Source organism: Siniperca chuatsi, linkage group LG3 (assembly GCF_020085105.1).
Source record: "Siniperca chuatsi isolate FFG_IHB_CAS linkage group LG3, ASM2008510v1, whole genome shotgun sequence".
NCBI classification, from domain to species: domain Eukaryota; kingdom Metazoa; phylum Chordata; class Actinopteri; order Centrarchiformes; family Sinipercidae; genus Siniperca; species Siniperca chuatsi.
In genome coordinates, this window is record NC_058044.1 from 14,593,207 (window position 1) to 14,614,991 (window position 21,785).

The following is a 21,785-nucleotide window of genomic DNA, read 5'->3' on the forward strand; positions in this document are numbered from 1 at the left end:
AATGCCCAACTATCTAGACTTCAAGAGTCTGATCTATGCACGATAGAACATTTGGCTTCAAGCCAAAAGCTCAACACTTGGATTTTAAAATGATGAAAATAAAAAAGCCAAATTATGTCCCTATACTCTTTTTTATTTTTGATCAGCAACATCCTGCTGAGACTCTTCACATCGACAGACTTGTACTTAAGAACACACAGTATTAATCATATCACTACGAGAGCTGGCATGTGTACTTTAACCAGAAGTAGCATTCTTTTTTCCCTTCCCTGTCTTTATCACGTCTTGCTTTTTAGATATAGTTTAGTTAAATTAACTTGATGTAGCAAAAGAGACACTATGATCTGGACATGGTATTTGCTGAGGTTGTGTGTTTGTCTGTGTGTGTGTGAGTGTGTGTGTTTGCGTGTGTGAAGATAAGGAGCCGCGGTTAACTCTACCCAGAACAGATGGAAATATTTCTCTTTGTTCTGTCCCCCCTTTGTTCCTTCTTCCCAGTCACAAAGTCTGTGTCTATTATGTTTTTTTAATCTGTCTGTGTTGAGCATTGCCAAGTGGTATCAGGAGACGGTTTCTCCCCAAGTTTTTTAAGTAAGTAGGTCTCAGTAGGTGTGCAAAGTGGGGCTTGAATCTCAAATTCAGCCACCTTTCTCCATTTCTCTTCTCCATTAGTATGCTGGGTCCCATGTGAATAAGACCTACCGTTAACCTAGGAAACAATGGATCAATTTTAACCTCTTCCTTTGCTTGCATCCTGAGAAACAGTAGGTCCACCTACACATTAGTAATAGCTCTTCCTCCCATTCTGCCAACTGTGGTTCTTTCTCTGTCATTTCTAGCTATTCCAATTTCTAAAAACTCTCTAAAGATAACCCTTTGAAATGAATTTAGAAGAGTTTATAATTACCAAAACATTTTGACTAGTGCTTGTGTAAAGAGTTCTTTATTATGGGATGAAAGTGTTTTTTTAAGTCCTCACCTGTGGACATAGGCTGTCAATTTGGGTGGCAGCCATTCGAACCAACTTCACACCCTCTTCATTGTTGGAGATGGAGCAAGCCAGGTTGGCCACCTGAATAAAGCAAGCAAAAAAAAAGAGGACACAATGCTTACAACCTGAAGCCAGATGCTTTTTACCCGAAGGTCATGAGCACATAAAAGTTTTCCCATTCCCACACTGGCAGACTCTCCATTCTCTCCACCTCTCCAAGGTTCACATTTTTTTAAAGTCTGTCTTAAAACAACTTTCACATGCTCATATGTACATTGACACACTTCTTCGACAAAATCGACAGTTCACATCCTGTCCAAAAATGCATTCTAAAGTTTAGTCAAAGGTAATGAGAGGCCAGCAGCCTGAGTTGGACAAATCAAGTGGGTATCTTCCAAAGTTAAAGTCTTTTTAGCTTAAAATTTCCTCTTTGTGTTACTATCCCTTCTCTGAAGCTCAGCAACTAAACACTGAGGAAACACAATGATGGAATTTTGTACTAAAAAGACTGTAACTTTGGTAGATATCCACGTGGTTTGTGTAATTTTCACAGCGACCAAAAACTCATATGGGCATGTGAGTGTTGTTTTAAGATAGACATGAAATATTATCAACCTATCCTTTAATGTGTGGAGTAGGTATCTACAGTAGATACATCTCCAATGTATAATAAATACAGTACGTGGTATGTGTTTTGTATTGCTATATGTGCCGGAAAAGGAATTTAAACATTTGTCTTAGAAAATCATTGTTGGGGGAAACAATAAAGGCTGGAGTTGGCTCAATTTTTCCCCCTTCTTTCTCAAACGCTCCAACACTCCTGGTCTTGTTTTTAACTGCAGGAGATAGCCAGTATCAGATCGGACAACACAGGTGGCAATTGTGTTTGTGTGCTGGACAGTTTGTAGATAAGTGGTGGATGACATAGATGTTGTCTCAGTCCAACAGATAATGCGTGGGGACTAATTTTCACAGACGCCTGATGGCACAGAGCTCTAAATGATTGCAGTAACATTACTACAGAGGGCATGCTTGTCAAGAATGTTCAAGACATAGAAGAGTAATATAGCACATGTTGGAATAAAGCGCTCAGTTGCCGCGAGGTAATTGGATTAATTCAGATCCAAAATGGCCAGGTTCACATAATATGTATACAGAAAGCCTTACTCATTAGGTTGACATTTCCAGCATGCCTGTGATGCATGACTAGCATGCCTAAATCATTATGGAGCTTGGTGGTGCAAAGAGGTGCTTTATTGTATAATTAAAGTGCCAGATGGTTTTTATGTATGAGACAACCCTTACTTTGATTTATGTCTGTCTTTCTATCAAGATACGTTTTCTTGATAACATGTTACCAACCTGACTCCTTTATTGGAGACACATAGCGTATCCCAGTCAATTTTTGAACTCTATGACAGGCAAATTTTAGTACAGAGCTGCACTAATATCTTAGAAAATGTATCTGTCCACAGTCCAAGTAATTATATTTGATTGATGGCATTTGAAGATTTTGTGATTTGGTATCTGTATGCAGTACATCATAGACACACACACACACACACACACACAGTCTGCTGTATTCCCACATGAAGTCTTCATATTTCTCCACAGTATCACTGTATTTCACAGTTAATTTTCATAACTTCAAACTCTATATAATCCAATATCATCCTTAAGTAAATCAGATTTCAGCACAAGTCCAGGCTTTGAAACTGAACTTAACAGACACATGCCTGTTGGCAGGAAAAGGTGCCAGTCTGTATTAGTACTTCTAGAGCTCACATGTCACTGTTTGAGGAAAATTGAGGTAAATCAAATTTGTGTTAGAAGACTTTTGCTTAGAGCGCTGTCTCTTTACTCATGACAGCAATGAGCGCATTGATGGATTGCAGTCCTTTATGTGAAGCAGTGTGTGTATGTGTTCAAAGTGTGTGTGTGTGTGTGAGAGAAGAAAGGAATGTGATTGAGAGTCTGTGTTCCACATAAACATGAGTGGCTGCTTGCAGAAGATTTGAAAAACATACAAAGCATAATTTAAAGGGCAATTCCATAATTTAACTTCCCTGCATTCACTTACTGTTTTACATTACTGTAAACTAAACAGAGAATTTCCCAGAACCTTTATTATGCCATGACATATTTTCAGTTTTCTCCTTGTTTTTGCAAAGTAAATCTGAAATGAATGCTGAGTAGCTTCTACAAAATACTCCCAGTAAAGAAAAGGGGGGCCAATTTAAGCAATTATTGTTTAAAATTCTCTTATATTTTCCTTTTACTTTAATGGTTTACAGCTGGTGGAGGCATCTTATTATGGTTTTTAACACTTGCCATTGTGTATTAGAAAGTAAAACTCTCCTGCCTAGTCTGATCAATCCTAAATGGACACATTAATATGACATGGTGAATGGACTGAGAATGTTCAAGGTGTGATATTTTTGTTCTAATACAACTTGGTGTAAGTTCTGGGCTGAAACTGAAATCTGAAATTTTTCCATGAATAACAAAGCCTTTATGTATCATTTGCTGTGTCTCCATGAAGTAAAAGGCTTTCAAGAAGTAGGACAAAGGTGCAGCACTTTTTCCATTTAGCCCATTTTCCAATTACAGTATAACTGCGGTACCTGACCAGTAGAAAGCAAGTCTCCTCTCTCTGTCTTTATTCGCTTACATTGTTTTCTTTCTCTAGTTCTGTTCAGGCCCAGCGGCCCTCTGACTGCTTCAGTGGGCCTGTTGCAGGCAAAAGGGCAGAGGGCTTTCTGGAGGCTGGAAACATGCCCAACATGCCCACTCCCACTCCCTCTAACCCAGCACAGAGAGCTGGGCCAGGGCCAACGCTGCAACATCCAGCTAAAACTACTAATTGCAATTATCTAAGGAAGTGCCTCTCCTTTGAGGTTTTGTTTTTATCCAAAGAGGAGGGAAAACCAAGACAGAAGGTTTGAGACTACACCACGCAAGCCTAATGCTGATACCGTCAAGGATGTTGGAACAGAATATGCAATTCAAAGAGTAGTGTTTGTGTGTGTGCATGGCCCTGTGTGTGTGAGAGAGGGAGAGAAAGGGAGCAATAGAGAGAGATCCCTGCTGAATACCCATTCTTCATTTTAGCCTCAAACAAAGAACTATCGATTTTGTCCTTTTGCTCTGCCCCGGATAATCACTTCAATTCTAATTTGATGAAGGTTTCCACTGCAGTTGGAGAGATGGGCATTCTCATGTATCCTATCTAAATCACCTAAATGGAGCTGAGTAACTGAAAATAGATCTGATAGTGTCACTTTTTTAGGCAGGGGATTGTTACTGAGAACCCCAAATCTATCGTCAGGAATTACTGATGATGGTAATAATTAAATAACATCTTAACAGTTTCTCTTTATTGCTATTTAGCACTGTCTGCGTCCAATGCACATAATCAGTGCATCTCCATGTAATCTCATGAATCTCCTCTTTGTTGTACCTCTGCATTATTCCTTATGTAATGCCTAAAACTTTTGACAAATTACTTCTCCCCCCCTTTTTTCTTAAATCTTTAATCACTCTGGATGGAGTGAACACTTGACTGGCTGTGCCAAAGAGCAGGAAAGCTGAGCCAGAAGAAGACTCTCCTTGCTTCACTCAGGACGGTCAGTGCCCCCCTTAAACCATGCCATTTCTACAGCCATTTCCAGCAGCTACACCACACAAATCTTCCTTCCAGTTACTAACTCTCAAGAACGACTAATAGAGTCGGTGTCAGCCAAGGTGCTGGGCACAACAGCTTTACCCAGGGAAGAAGCAGGTGGTGGACTTGAAAAGTAGAAGAATGGCAGTGGAAGAAGCAATCAGTGAGGATGACATTTTTAGCTGTGTGATATAAGACGGAAGCCCTTTATTCTATTAAAAGTCATCTGGATGTTTACTTGTTGCAGGGATGGTGTTGGCGAGGGCTTTATTGACATGGACAAAAGGGTTGTGTTTTATCTCTTCAAATGCACAAAAAACACCAGAATCTCTCATAGCTCTTTTTCTACCTCTCTACCGCTCGTGCACACACATGAGCATCGACATGCAAGGCAAGGCAAGGCAAGGCAAGTTTATTTATATAGCACATTTCAGCAGCAAGGCAATTCAAAGTGCTTTACACAAAACATCAAACGTATTGCGACAAAGTGCAAAAGAAACATACCACAAATGGACATTTAAATACAATTAAAACAGTCATTAAAGAGCCAAGAGAACAGAAAATAAAAACAAGCTAAAATAGAAGCTAAAACTGTGTGTGCACTCACACACGGAGTAAATAAATCAGTCTGTCAACATAGATGGAGCAGAACACGTAACAGGGGAATCTAGTATGCAGACTGTGAAACAATTACAGGCCAGCCCTTGCAGGAGTACTTCTATTTGTTTAAGTCATGAGCTGTCAGCTCCCAGCCGTGACGCCTGTACATACAACACGTGGACCAGAGGTGACAGAAACAGGTTAAGGTGCATGACATTTGGTAACGCCACATGTCACAGTTGTGTGAAGTTCAAATCTATAGGGGATATGAAGCAGCAGGAGTTGACAACCCTCTGTGACTGACCATGAACCACAGCTTTGAAAATCAATCCCTATTAAATAGCGAAGTGCGTATTGCCTCAGAGAGAATGCCCACTGGGTTCGCAACAACATCAAAAGGCATGCCAGACCTTGCAGCATATTAAACAAGAAAAGTGTGAAATAATAAAAACAATGGCAACAGATTTCTGAGCATGTTCGCCATGATAATGGTTGTAAGGTCTGTTCTACACTTGGATCATGTTCGGATGACGGCAGTTCTTCATGGTTGTATATATATAATTGTGACATCACAACCTGTATAAAACCAAATAATGATGTCCTTATTTGAGTGACATTTATGTGTGTGTTCACAGGAAGTGACAGGGAACGCCATTTTAATAAAACTTCATTTGTACAATATTTCATACTTAATATTGAAAATTATATCGGAGAGCAATCAAACAGTCTCTTCTTTTCTTGTATGGTGAGAATACAACATGATGTGAAATTAGGGAATGGCTTTGTGAGCCAGTCTGATTACAGATTTCTGTTTAATTGCTCCCTCTGCTACCTTTTTCCCGTCCCCCCACCCATCTGTACCTGAGAGACAAAGTGGACCTAAATTGCGAGTGACTCTAATGGACTTAGGAGTTCTCTCTACACTTCCTAACTCAGAATGGAAATGAGTTTAAGTCACTGTTTACTAAGTGACAGGTCCACTAATATGTGGCTGACTGGGATACAATCCTCCGCTCCTCCACAGACTGTCTCCCCACAGACCCCTGGCTCATCAACTCCATGCACACGGACGTAGCCTCTACCACAAATGCAAGCACAGAAACAAAGTGTGTATCTCATTATTTCTAATGCCTATATCTTTGAGCTTAAAGTAGCTGCTTTATTATAGTCCAAAATAGTATAGTGTTCACCCACTAGACTGACAGCTCCTGTAGGTGAACAAAACACATTAGGGGTTGGGAACATTTTAGTCTCTTTGTTGACTTAACATGAATGGGAGGATATACAATAAATGCAAGATGACAATATTGATTAATCACATATGCAGTCATATGAAGGAATACGGAAAATCTACTACAGAGATACACTCTGTGGCCACTTTACTGTATTAGGTACACCTATACAATCTAATGCGATCCAATACAACAGCTCGGCCATAAATCTTTACAAAGATAATAATGTTTAGTTTTGACTGACACTGCCAAAGAGGTTTTAACTTAAGTTTATGTTTATTATTGAGGTCGTAGTTTGCAGTGGTTTTGAACTGGACTGCATTATATTGAGAGGTGTTTCTAGTGTTTTGCCCACCCCATTTACAAACATGAGGGGGGAATATTAGAAACACATTATAAGCAGTCCAGTAGAACACTACCACTAACTACGTCTCAATAATAAACATATAGCTGAATTAATACTTCTCGGAAAGTTCTGAAAGAAACTGGCAATTAAAAGCTTTGTAAAGGTAGAATATGTGGCAGAGCTGTTGTACAGGATTGCATTAGATTGTATAGGTGTACCTAATAAAGTGGCCAGGGAATGTAGGATCCACCATACATCACATCCAGTGTTATTAATGGGTTTTCATTCTGTGCTGCTAAACTGGAAGGGGCCAAGGTGTTTAAAAAAAAGGCATCCACAAAGGCCCCCTTGATAGCAACGCATAGAAGTTCACTGACCCGATTCCATACGGTCAATGAATCCTTAACAAAGCTGCTTCTAGGTCAGCTCCAGCAATTGTACACATCTCCTTTGACCAAAACTTGACAATAGGAACATGTACAGGTGCGTGTGACTGAGGCGAGGATGTATACAAGGGGTACGGTGGAAGTCAGGAGGAGACAGTCCACTCTGTAGTGCACTGATTATAGTTATATGTCATGACTTTGTTTGACTGAAAAATTACTCCCACATTTATTACCCTGTAATATGTTTAATGCTGCTCCTCAGTGTGTCAAATGATTAAGCATCATCACTACTTTTAATAGGGTGCTGTTGTGTTTAGTTTCTGTCATCTTGTTTGTGTTCAATTAGACATACGTGCAAAGTTAGACCTTGCATTTGTATTTTGGTCCTTTCATTACATGATCAATACCATCTACAGCATTTGAAGCGTGTAGATCAAGTACTCCAAAGATTTTTTGCAAGAAAAAGTAACATTTGGAAATTCTCTTTAATCATACCGTAGGAGTGATTTTGATGATGCTAATAACACTATAACTTCAACTGAAACAAAACACTTAATGTCTCCTGAAAACAAACCAAAATTAAGACTGGAACTAAAATCTAAGATCCAAAACTAAATAAAAAACTAAACTGTAATGCACTGAACCCAGCTGGGATGTCAAAACTTTGGTGCTCAATATAACCCCACTCCACCAAGATAGACCCTGAAAATCCTGAAAGCTCACAAAATAAGCAATCTGTCAGTCTTCTGTTTTCTCACTCTGACTTTGATAATGCCATACATGCAAACCTAGAAGACCTTTTATAGATGGCTATAGAATATGTTAGGAACTCTACTCATGGATGCCTTGTTTCTGGCATTTCTGTGACCTAGAAATATATAAAACAGCCTCTTGTGTCATGCCATATTGCAGCTGATTTAATTTATAAACTAACCTTAAAAACCTTTAAAATGTTGTTATGAACATTAGAACTTATGCAATGTGTAAGTGGAAAATAGGCAACTCCAGGAAGACATGGAGGTTTTCAATAGCTTGTTTAATTTCCTTTTTATGTTCTGTGATTTTTTTGTTGCTTCTATCTGCATTTTAGATCTTGCACTACAGGCTAGTCCAGTCTGATTGGATACTGACTGAAAGGAAACATGGGCTTTACAGTAGTTTGTCTGCTTTTGGAATACAACAGAAGCTGTAATTTCTAATATTTAAGATAACTATTCATTAGAATGAAATGTCCCATCACTACTTGTAGTTGATGGGAACTTTAAGTTATGAAGAAAAAAGAAAAGAAAATTCTAGTGCAACAATTTTCTTTTCTTTTCGTTTCGTTTCATTTGAGTCTATATGATTTTGAATTAAAGCTGTGATCGAACCTCACAGAAAACAGAATAGCCTTCACAGTCACATCATGGTCTCCTTGACAACCATGACTGAGCTTGCATGAAAGGCTGACAGAGTGTGATTTACAGTGGTCGTTTGTCTGGAGCTGCAGCTGAGGATTGAGTATTCCTGCTAATACCATGGCTGGCTTCTCGATAAATATGATAATTTGCTGCAGGCTGCTGGGGAGGTGAACCAGCACTGCTAGCATGAAGAGGTTATAATCGTACATGAGACAACAGCAGGGGTGGATGACAACACAGTCCAGACAAGTACAGATACATGCACAGGGCCGTAGACGTACATACACGCAACACCGAAAAGGAGAGTGGAGGCACCTGATGTAATACAAAAGAAGATGCTAGCAATCTGTTTGCAGCAGTCAGTACTTTGCTTGTTCACCCCTTTATAGTGCTAAATGTCAAGGACCTGGGGCTTCTTTCAGTGACCACATACACAGAGGCTTCAAAATGTGATTTATTTACATTGGAATTTGAATGCCTAAATGAAGAAGGCCATAGGAAGAGAGGGCGGGCACCTAGAGAATAATATCCACAATATAAAATTTTATTGAGCTCAACAAGGGACACAGAGAGGTAATTGAAAGCAATATAAACAAATCATAAAGTTAGCTGGACAGAACTGACTTGGGACAACGATATATACTGTATGTGTGTCTGTGTATGTGTGTGTATGTCTGCACATGCTCTAGATAAGCGTCTTACAGCATCAATTTAGAGTCCCGGATATTGGATTATCTTGTTCACACTGCTGTAAATGACAGGGCATTAAAGAAAGAAGGGAGAGGGGAAGAAATGGCTGACTCACTTTCCTTCAGGCAGAGAGCAGCTATTCCCACTTCCTATTGGCCTTGGTGTCTTGCTGCTTTGCTGTGCTCCAATCTTGAGGAGCAAAGGCTGGCTAGACTTATTTCTCTTCATTTTGCTGCGAGCACTCAATCGCACACGGGGTGTTGGTACCACCTATACAGTCAAAAAGTTGTGTCTCCCAGGTAGGTAGTACAGTAGTTTGTTCATCTTACAACATCTTTTGCCTTTTGCTCATGCTGGTACTGTAGCCACAGGGGCCAGACTGTCTCTCTCACAGTTCCTCTCCATTCCTCTTTCCCCCCCAAAAAAACAAAAGCAAAAAGCAGCTAGGGCTGTTTCAACTGAAGTATTGATTTCTCTTTGCTTTCTCTCTCTCCTTCCCGCCCTCCCTTTTTTAGTGCTAGCCAAGCAGTCGGGCTTGGCACCAAAACATAATTATGAAAATGGACCTCTGGGTTGTTTCTTTTAATCTATCTGTACATTCCACAGTCCCTCTGCAACAGAAGCTATTTAAAAACTGTTTCAGGGGAATTGAAATGTTTAACCCACTGTACTGTAAAAAATGGTTTACTTATTGGTGGCACGACATCGGTTGCTGTCTAAATCAGGTGTGTAACAGATGCGGCACTACTTTTAGTCAAAATTATCAGGAAATGCCGATATAATATGGACTCACATTGAATATTGTTGGCAGACCCGCAGACGTCTAACTACCAATGCAGAGCAAGATTGGAGTGCTCGATAGTTTCTGTCAAATGGCATCAATTTACACTGTGTGGCATCCATGACAAAGTGCCTAGACTCTGCTGCTCTCTCCCCAACTTACAGTTCAATGGCCAGTGAAACCAAAATGACACAGCCAAAATCAGGCCCATTTTCATCAGCAGCACGATGTGAGATACAGTACCTGCAGTATCAAAACTGCTTGTCAAGTTAGTTAGTGTTATGTGTCAGTGCAAAATGCCATTAAGTGAAACATATATTGGGATATATTTGGGCTGCCTTTCTATACTGGTTGGTAAGTATAGAAAATGTATTATTCTGAACAGGTTATAAGGCAAGATTTGTTCAACAATCATGCAAGGTGTGATGCTTCTATAGCTAAAACTTTAGTTAATGAGCATGTTCGTGATGTGATCTATATTACCTTTGTTCCATTTGGCCTTTCATAGATTGGAAAATTAGCACCCTGTTTCATACAGGACAAGATTCTCAGTTGATCCAAAGGATCTATAACACCATAGTCCAATCTCAGACAAAATGTGAATAAGGCAAGACCTTGACATTTCTCCACATCAAATCCCTCTGCCTTCTCACATCTGTCTAAGGCACAAGAAAAGCATGATTAGCCCTGTTGGATAATAGATGCACGCAGTGGGAAAGGTCAGCGACTGTCGGCCCTTAATGCCTCAACCTTTAAATTGGGGGATGGGCGAAGAGATATGAAATTTAAAAAATGAGCAGTGAGGATAGCAGTTGGTGACATTGATGATTTATATGAATCGATAATTACTCATTCTATGACATACACATGTGAAGCATGGTGGAGAAATGTAAAAATCACAGCTTAGGGGCCAGAAAAACACTTTACACCCTTCCACTTCCATCTGCTTACAAAAGAAAGGAAATGTCACATTGCTTCCTGTGCTTTTACATTTAGGCTTGTGTGATTTTCTCTCAGGTGAGAACAGGAAAGTGTGAAGAAATGAAAGGCCATCATGGCACTGGCTGCGAGTGGAATTAACAGCACAATTAAAATAATCCATCATGATGGCCACTAGTCCTCCTCCATCTTGGAATTTTATTCCTAGTGTTAATAAATAACACGTCATGTATAATGCAGTGTGCACCTAAGCTCTTGCTGATATTTGAGCAGTTTTACAAGTATAATTTCTGTAGTGATATACAGTACACTGCAGTACAATGTGTATTTAGTGTAGCTACTTTTCTGCACAGTGATAAAGATGTGAGGTGATAAAACAGTGATGAAACAGAGAGCATATAAGAAAAAGTGATAAAAAGGAGATCTAGAAACTTTTTCTATGAGCCACTTTGTCTTCAGATAATTTCCTCTCCTGTCACTTCATACTGCAGAATTCTGGTCACATTAGGATGAAAAAAATCATTGTAAACATTTCATTTTCCACTTTACTGCCTTTATGAAGACAAACGTTTTATACTGGGAGTGTTAGTGGCATTGTACATCCATCTTTGATTGATGCCAGTTTTACAAAAGGGTGTTAGCGTGTTTCAAGTTATAATAGTAATGTCTTGGCACAATTTTTGGCAGAGGACATTCACTGAAATAATAAATGAATCGCAGCAAGTGTAAGGACCCAGTGACCAGACAAAATCAAATCTGCAATCAGCACAAGCCTCTGATGCAATGGCTTTAGCTAATTACTTCATTAAGGAGCAGACATAACTTTTGCCCTGGGTTACCAATTAATGTGAACCCTGGAACCAAATGTGTTATAGGTGCTTTTCTTACGTAGCAATGATAAACTATAAATTGTGAGTCCAATTAATTTAGGATTGGTGTAATTAAGCTTTGGGAACTGAACACCGCTACACCTATTGCTCCTTGGGGAGTGGTGTCCACAGTAAAAAATGCTCACACTCTTCACTTTTCACCTTGAAAATGCTCTTTCGCATAAAGAACTCATTAAAACATGTTGCTGTCATCAACCACTTTTAGGAAATGGTTGCCTTAATGTTGTCTTATGACCAGCTGCGGTCCAGCCTGTAGCATTTAAGGTTATTTCCACAATATAACAGACGGCAGGTTGCAGGAGTCACCATCAGGGCATATTCACAGCTGCCATCCCAGGGGTGTTGTTGCTGCACTGGGTAATTGGATATTTGTCTTAAAATCTGTTTTGGCTTCACAAATGAACCTAGACTGACACCAAGTTAGGTTTATATGTACAGATCCCGATCATGTAGTCTGAAAGGGCTCTACAATGACCTGTTATTAACCAATAAAAACTGTTCATGTAAAGGTGACAGTAACAGCTTTGGTATCTTTGTCCTATCTGAACAATTGTTAAGAGTTGAGCTTACTTCTTGACTGTCTGGCAGTAAGAAACATGTGGTTTTCTCTCACTGCTCAGATCGAGCTCAGATGACCCATCCTGACATGGTTCATTTCTCTCAACACTACTGGTCAGTCAATACACTGACACCCTAAAAAGAGGTGAATAAAATACTGTGTATTTAAAGGTTAAATTCTCAAATCAGTGGTCAAACCCATTCAAGCTACATCTTCAACGTCCCATTGGAGACAGATGGACAGACAGAGACAGACAGAGATAGATAGATTAAATGAGGAACTAACTAAATATTAAAAGTTACAATTTGAACTCTACCCTAACCAGTTAGACTTTGAGGGAAGAGACAGTGTTTACTCTTGACACAATGAATAATTAATTTCCATCAATTTGTTTGCGCTTTCTCATTTCCTTTGTGGCAAAACAAGAACACACCAATAGCATTATTGGTGAATGAGCTTTAATTGCGTCCATTTCAACACCACCGTTCTATTTAGAGTTTTCTGTCTAACAGTCCCATAGACACAACATTCATTAAGAAGTCTGCAATACCCCATACACTATTCTGTTTCTTTAGAAGACCTAACAGTGTTGTATGTTTTTTTCTGTCTTGTTATGTTGTCTAAGGGGGGAACTAAAGTAGCTTCTGACAAACACCATTCCAAGAAAATGTAGAAAAATTTTTTCTTTTGCATTTTTTCTTTCTTTACTGTAAAACAGGGAATAACACACTATCCAGCAACACAAACCAGACTGAATGATGCAGACCCTGAATGGTATGTACTATGTAGTACAGTATACTTACTGACCACCATTTTATTTGAGTGTCCACATTCTGTGTGTGAAATCGATGCTCTATATAGTGCCCCTCAAAGATTCCAAAAATGGACCAAAAATAATAGTGTCCATGGCATGTACACAACTTTCTGCTAACAATCCTGCAGTGCAATGTGTTGCATTTTATAGATGTGAAATTACCATTGTAGATACATAAAGTTTTTTAGTTAGCTTTTAGTTATTTGTTTAAGACGGATACACTTAGTGTAAGTCACTTTGGACAAAAGCGTCTGCCAAATCAGTGTAATGTAATGATTCATTAATGTCCGAAATCTCAATTTACTGCTTACTATAAAGTCAACTACTGAGTGTCTATTATAAAGGAAGTATGAATGAGTAAATGAGGTAGTGACTTCAGACACAGCAGCAACAACATGATGACACTTCATTCATGCACTTAACTTAAACCTTTGACACACTGACTGACAATTCTTGACCCTAACACTACACCCTCATCCCCACCACAAATTACTGCTACATTGTTAACCACATGTAAAATGCAGTCACTAGATTTATAAGCAATACAGTGGCCTGGCATTTTATCACTTGGAAGTGCTAAGCCATCGGCAGAAAATCATATCATTTCACTGGTTCAGTGAATGGATTGGGAAAACACATGCTCTTGTTTGCCAAGTTGAGGGTAAGTAGTAGAGTATGTTTAAAATTGTTGCTTGGAGAAATATGCCTAAGTTTAACACAGTAAGTAACAACTAACATTTTTAAACTCAGATGTGTTACTTGTGCTGAATTACTCATCAGAGCTGGGAGTAAATCTTTTGCCAAAAACCTCTGCCACCCAGATGAAACAGAGGTTGTGGGTAATTGGCTGGAAATGGCAAAGCAAAGAATTTCTGGATTATTTGCCATGGTAACAGTTGTCTCTTCCCTTCAGCTACACTGTTGTGCAACTTTAGTCTCCTCAGGTTTTCTCTTTATTGCTGCCCCTCTTGCCAGAATTAATTCACTGGAGCAAGAACTGAATTCTAAACTGAATGAAGTGTGTTGATATGAATTTATATGCTGTGGGCAAAGCTGTGAAGTTGTGCTTTAAGAGCATTTGGGTAGCACTTCATTCGACAGCACAGTAATTACAAAGAACGTACTACTTAATGAACAGTTAATGACGCTACACAAGGACAATTACATGTCGTTAACAGCAGGGAATATTGTTATTACAGTAATTTAATCATTACATATTTTTACAAAAATTGAATGAACTATTTTTAACATCCAGTAATTTGTAGAGCAATAACATACTAACAAGCAGCCACATGTAATTAGTACCTACCTACTGTATATAATTACCATTCCAAAAAAGTAATTACCTAAGTAATAGGTACAGTGATAACTTGGTGTCTAATAGGTACAGTAATATGAAGTATATGAAACTTTACCATAAAATTATCTCAGTGCAACATAGTATTTTTTTTGCTGGGTAAAATTAAAGGTGATTTGGGTTAAATGAAACTGTAATAAACACACATATTTTCATCAATGTATTTTTTTGTGGGGGCCACAGAGACCAGAGGGTCCCAAGAGTCCACCCGAGAACACCAATGTGGTTATACTTGATCAGCAGGAGGTGTGAGGGGGTGTTGCCAAATCATCCTCATTTTGAGGCAGAGCCACATCCTCCCCTTCATTTTCTCCTCTCCCCACCCTACCAAAAGTAAAGCTCCCCTCTGGAGAGAGAACGGATGGCTCCTTCTGCTCCATTAATCTAATGACAATGCCCCGTGACTAAGACCAGCTTAGCAGGCATTGCTCATCCCCATTGGCTCCTCTTTCACTTAGCATGCCATCTATGCATGAATGCAACAGGGGCAATGACAGCAAAGGAGGAGGAGAAAGAAAACAAAGAGAGACGGAGTCGCTGCAAACAATGGCCAGTATATATTGCACTGGTGTCCATGGTTACCAAAGGATGTCACATACCAGTATTGATAAAGGGTGTGATGAACTGTATTCAGAAAACTGTCAAACTGATAAGTGCAAAGAGAAGTCCTTAGATTTCCCAGAACTCACATCTGTGATTATCAGTGTACCGGGATGAGTAACAATGCAGGACCTTGTGAGAGGGAAAAGGAAAGTAACATTCTGATCAAAAAATAAATATGTGTTAGATTCATGAAATCAGATGAAAAATAAATAAATAAAATCTGAAAGGGCCACCTCCCATAAGTTGTCTACAAAGCCAACATGCACCTCTTCAAGAATGTAACTATGTCTAGGAGCCATGCAGGTTATGTGAACACCACGAGAACTGTGATTGGTATGCTTCACAACTCGCAACAGGTCATAATCTTGTATTTCTCATTAATGCTCGACAAATGAGCTCTTCATCATCTAGCAATGAAAGCCATTCCAGCGCAAACTGTCTCTTTGCTGCTACTGTAACTATTCAGCATCACAAAGTGAATGAGAGAGAATTTGCATAAATACTACTTTTCTGACAGAATGAATGCACAAAACTGAAATCTACTTTTGCAGCAGTGCGATAACAGTCAATAGGTACAGTCTACACAGAACAACAAATCACTAGCTATTCAAGACACACTTGCAGCACAGCTATGGTGCCACCTCAAGTTTAATTCAGGCTTTAGATGACTATGATGTGCTTTTAGTTCAGCCCTGTGGAGTAGGTAATAGAAACATCCCCTTCCATCTGACACCTCTGGGAATGTCACTGCTCTGTGGTGTATGTGTTGGTTGCTGATGTCCGCAGGAGCACAGGCTCTGTGTTTGTTAGCCTAACGTCTCATAGGAGAGATGTCTGCATCAGCCTAACCTCTGGGGAAATAGCGACCAGAAGTTGGCTGTCGAATAGCAGAGCTACTGGCCCAGAATAGCACGGGGTCAGTGTGGAAAAATAGGCCTCCCACACAACAAGAGCAGACAGGGCTTCTTAACTAAATGTGTGACACTCTGAGTCAAGCAAACTGACAAATATTCTTACTCACATTAAGTGTCGATGTAACCGATCTGTTTGGGTATGACATTGCCACATAAACCAAAACGAAGCCACAGTAATGACTGAGGTTATCAATGAGAGGAAGTGGTTCTCTCACCCCTGAAGTCGAGGCAATTTAACTTTATTTGTATTACCCTAATTTACTGTTACAAAAGCTTCACAACGCTTACATTACGAAACATGTAATGAAAATGACACCTTGCAACCTTCTGCGAGAAAACTGATATAAAACCAAAGCTTTTTCTTCATGATCACTATGAATCAAATGGATTGTGCAAGAGGTGGTCAACTTCTCTTTTCAGCTTGTCACATTTTGAAATAAAAAGATGTGGTGTTCTAGTGTCCTAGGGGTTTATGATGCTTACCATTTAATTGCAATGTCTGGTCGCTTTCTAATAAAGAAAAAAAATGCCCAGAAAATAAAAAGATACAAAAAAAGATGTACAGAATCACAAGTAAGATAAAAAATAAAACAATTTGCAAACAGTTACTGTATCTGCATTTATATGAACTGAACTTTTTAGGCATCTAAAATGTATTTTTCTTTCTTACCTCAAAGCAGTCCAGTAATTAAAGGGTCTAAAAGTGCTGTTCTAACTGAAGGTCAATTAATACAAATGCACTTTTTTGAGATAAAGCTGATATTATGGAATTAAATCAAAATATCTATTATGACGTTTTAGCCATAAAAGCAGGGTATTTTTTCATGTGGAACACCTTGTTGTTTTGGTGTAAAAATGTTCCCACCTCGATGAATCAGTCTTGATTGAGTGTTCTTCTGCTTTATTACTCAGGGGGATGTTTGTTGCCATGGTGATAGAGAAAGCAGGGGCTGATACAGTATTTCATTATTGACTGAACAAAGAGCAAAATGAAACATAATTTTTCATTCAGAAAGACAGACAGGCATGGATTAAAAGTTTTTACCTTGCTATATAATTTGCCTGTTACTACAGGTACAGTAATCATGAGCGGGAAAAGCCATTACAATCTGAGTTTGTTTGCATTGTTCATGTCAGCAATTGCAGGAAATGATGACAGAGACACATTCTGGGAATATAAATTGTAGAATACATGCATCTCATTAGTTGTAGCCACCTAGAAATTGTCATAGTACATGAAATAGTTGTCTAAACATGTTGGTTAATCTGTGACTGTATATGCAAATCTTTCTGTGCATTTTAAAGCTTTACCTTCAGTTACACTCTCTGGCTTTTAACCAAAAGGACAAACACAGAAGCGGTAACATGGTAATGATACATTACTGTGTGTCTGCATTGGGAAAGAACAATTGTAGTTTTATTCCATTTTGAGGCAACTTTTGAATTGCTGTCATCCTGCAACATGCAGTGTTCGAAATAAATATATTGTGGCTTTACTTCTGGCTTCATTTTAACTTATACAATAAAACATAAGATAACCTTGAACCTGAAAATATTTCTTCCTGCTCTGTCGTTCGGGAGGTGATTGCCATCATCCACCTACCAATGTCTGCCATAAAAAAAGTGTCTTTACAGCAATATAGGCAGTGACAATTTTCTGTTGTACAAGGGACATTTTCACCTTGGCTTTTATAATGGTGAAGATATTGTGTTTTTACTACCTTGCTATCCAGTCCACTGTCACATTCAAATGGTGTACAATTCTTTGTATGCATTCTTGGAAACACCAAACAAATTTGATTTATGTTAATTTGATATCTAACTGTTGGCAAAAAAAGAAGCTGTACAGACCATAACTCAAACTACAACTTACACAAAACCAGGAAGAGATGCTACAAAAAAATGTACACATTAATGAAAATCTCTGTCACACTTACATAATTGTATACATATACTGGTGAAAATAGGAATACATACTTATGAAACCATGTGCATACAAGTGAAACTATTGCTGCATGATTTCATAGGTGTGTATGCAAGCAGTCGTCCAGTTGTGTGTGTGTGCATGAGAGATGTGTTCAATAGTATGTGTGTGTGGTTTCACCAATGTGTGAGAGAATTTAAGTCTGAACTCTCTTATGGCTTAGAAGATTGCACATCAGTCCACAACCAACATCACATCTGTGTGAGACAGCTGTATGTCACCCAGATGTATGCACTAACATGTCCTATTGCTTTTTCTTGATTTCCAAGTCAAAGAGCGTTTTAACTGTGCACTACATGTGAAATCCCCCTGTGGCAGCCTGTAATGCATATGGATCAAATAAACCCAAAATAACACACATTACACTCGCAACTCACAATATATCACATTATATGCTCTCATCAATGCATATTAGAGAACTTGTGCACAGAAAAAAGAACAGTTTCCTTTGCAAGTTACTTAAACTAACATTAGATAGTCCAGTAAACTGGACTGCAACTGTATGCATCTTGGGGAAGAGCAAGCTAGTGTGGCTAACTCTGGGTGGTGTGGTCTGATGATCTGAGCAGCTAGCAGGCGGGCAAGAAATGCCTTGTGTGCTTCTGTGTGCACGCATCATTTGCATACTCTATGAATCGGATCAAAGATAGTGTGATGAGCAGTGCCTGCCTCATGAATATGCACGAGGCAATGTTCTGCTTGCATTATGAGTCAGTTTAGGCTGCACTGCTGTGTTTTCACTCTTAGTTTCACCTTATCCAGGATATTCTCTTCACCTGTGACCTTTGCTAAACAAACCACAACTTATCTGCCTTAAAGTCTTGAAAGCAACTGGGAAATGGAGAGGAGAAAATAAATAAACAAAGCACAAAAAGTGCTGAGGAGAGATAAGACTACATTGGGTCAGAGAAGAAAGGAAATGAAATTAGGTATATGTCCTGTTTGTGCTTGGCTGGATTTATGTTCCTGCTTTATTTATTTCATTTGAGGAACAAAAGCAGCGGCAGTAGCAGACATGTGGATATGTTAAGAGCTGTGGTCATGAATTTCACAGGCAAAAATAGGATATGACAGAACATGGCCCCCAAAACAGGTTAATACATGAATGTTCAACTAGAAACAAGAGAAAGCACAATGTCTTGGGACCAGTTGCAGGTGGGATGTCGTGTGCAAAACTGGGACAAATGTGACAGGTGAGAAGATGTCTGTTTATAGAATATATTGAATCTATAGTGTAGTTACAATGTCAGTATTTCTGTGCTATAATTTTGAATATATATTACACAGGTTACTTTATAGCTGAGCAGCTTTTAGAAGACTAGCTGTTACATGAACCTCTTGTACTTTGAATATTTCATCATAAGGATGAGGACAGAACTTTTTTACCTTAATGACCCGCCTTCCTGCCTACTCCTTTTTTAAAATTTGCAACACCGTCTTAATCATCTAAAAAGGAAGATCCCAATTATCTATAGTGCTCCTCGCTCGAACAGTGCCTCTCTATTCTTGCCAAAATTCCCTTCCTCTCCAAACCTGTCACTCCACATTTGACAAGGAACAAATCCCTCTCTACCCATCTACTCTATTGTCTCATGATTATTGAACAAATGCCAATGTGTGTTACTTGATATCCTCAAATTGCTATGGCGATTAGAGAAAGGATTAGGACGTCGCTTCTCAATCCTAACTTGAACTCTCGGATACAATGTGACGTCACTTGACACACACAGACCACAGATTTCACCAGAGATTTCCAAGACTCATATATTCATATTTGTTTGATATATTTTAAATACAATTTTCTTTGTTTTTCTTTCTTTCCTTTCTTCCTTCTTTCTCTCATTATGTTATTGAATAAAACAACAGTTACAGTTGTTGCTCCTTTCACAATTATTAAGCGACACACAGTGAGACAAATTTTGTTAACAGAAGGGCAGTCATGTTTCATAAGAAGCACATCATAAAGGCGTTGGAAATGGATATATTTCCAAATATAATTTCCCAGAGGACCTGACCTGCAATATATTGCGCTCTACCTTTAATAAGCTATCTGGGGCAAAATCACAGGGTTCTTATACTGTGGGTTGTTATTCACTCACCTAATTAATCAGCGGTGGGTGGCGCCTGCCATCGCTAGCTTGCGCTATCCGGCATTTGTACTCTGGTAAAAAGCCGTGGCTCTAATTAGGAGAGATGATCTATTTTCCATAATGAGAATTGATGGTTTTTCTTCTGCACCACCAAACATTTTATCTCTTTCTCTCACTCTTTCTAACTGAAGCCCCCATTCTCGCTTACTCCACAAAGACACACTTTAGAGCTGTATATAGAAAAGGACTAAATGAAGCACTATGTGATTAATGGACTTAATTTCCAGCAGATTTGACTTCACGGTGACAGCCCACTTCACCTCGAAAGCTTTCTGATTATTAGATTTAAGCCTGTGTTAAAATGTCAAACAGCTTACAGATGAATGTCCCTCCCTGTCCTCTCCTGATCAACCCACACCGTTTCGACCTGTCCTTCTGATAAGCTTTACATAAAACAAATCTATTCAATAAATCAATTTATTTGTTATTTTTATTTTTCATGCACAGTATGTGGTTTTCCAATGATAGCACTGATGTCACACGATGAAGTTTAGAAAAACAAAAAGAGAATAAATAAGTGCAGAAAATACTCTCCCTACTGTGAGACTACTTAGTTTAAAATCAGAAATCATTTATAGACTAATCTGCAAAGCTGCTCAAAAAGGCTCCTGTGGAGGACAGATGCACTGTGCCTAAATTTGTCATCTTGTAGTGAACCCATATATACTATAATCTTGTCACTTCCCATGGGTGTCGGAGCCTCCTAATCTTTGAACACAAAGACAACCGCTCTCTATGTGGCTTTGCAAGCCAGTGCTAATGCTGTGTAAACACTGCTGCTGCTGTTTGCCACCGATTTAGCACATGTTAATATTACATGAGACAGAGGGGCCCTTTGATGATGTAAGTGAACATTCAAACTAGGGCTTTCCACCTCAGGGAAGGGGAGACGGGGCTGTGGAGCAGCTCCTTCGAGATTTGTTTCACTTCCACATATGCAATCCTGCTTGGTAGGAGCTGAGCTGTTCATTTTGCATCACAGAGCAGGATTGTTCTAGTTTCAAATACCAGCACTGACGCAAAAGGTAATAATTAAATGTATAAAGTGAAACAGAGAGGGGCTGGCAAATGACAGCTTAATTTGTTTGAAAAATAATGGCGGTCGTTGATGTGTTTGGTTACTTTTCCAGGTATACTTAATGAAACAGCAGACCAATTACAGTAGCTTGTACTTAAAAATCAAAGATGTGTCTAGAGGGACTTAAAGTCACTGTACCCAGTCCCGTATACTGCATCGTTGTTTCTAAACACGAATCAACAACTTTTCTCACTCCGATGCACCTGGACGATATCAAGTCAATGCCTACGCAGGGCAAGTTAGGTTGTTTGACAGGAAAAAAATATTTCCCAACAGCTCTGAAAGTCTGGCAACAGCTAATGATGGCTTTTGGAATCAGAGGAAGATGAAGAGCCCCTCATAACTGCAAGCAGTGATTCGACGACTGGGCTTTAGTATATCAGAATCAGAATCAGAAATACTTTATT

General features: G+C 39.0%; 1 protein-coding gene across 3 annotated transcripts in view; it reads right to left on the bottom strand.

Annotated features, from left to right (window-relative positions):
* ctnna2 (catenin (cadherin-associated protein), alpha 2) overlaps positions 1 to 21,785 on the bottom strand; it is a 305,218-nt gene that overhangs the window by 36,505 nt on the left and 246,928 nt on the right. For all 3 annotated transcript variants that reach the window (XM_044189180.1, XM_044189183.1, XM_044189181.1), the window contains exon 10: positions 980 to 1,072. In XM_044189180.1, the coding sequence (XP_044045115.1) occupies positions 980 to 1,072 (93 nt within the window). The remainder of the gene's footprint in view (positions 1 to 979; positions 1,073 to 21,785) is intronic.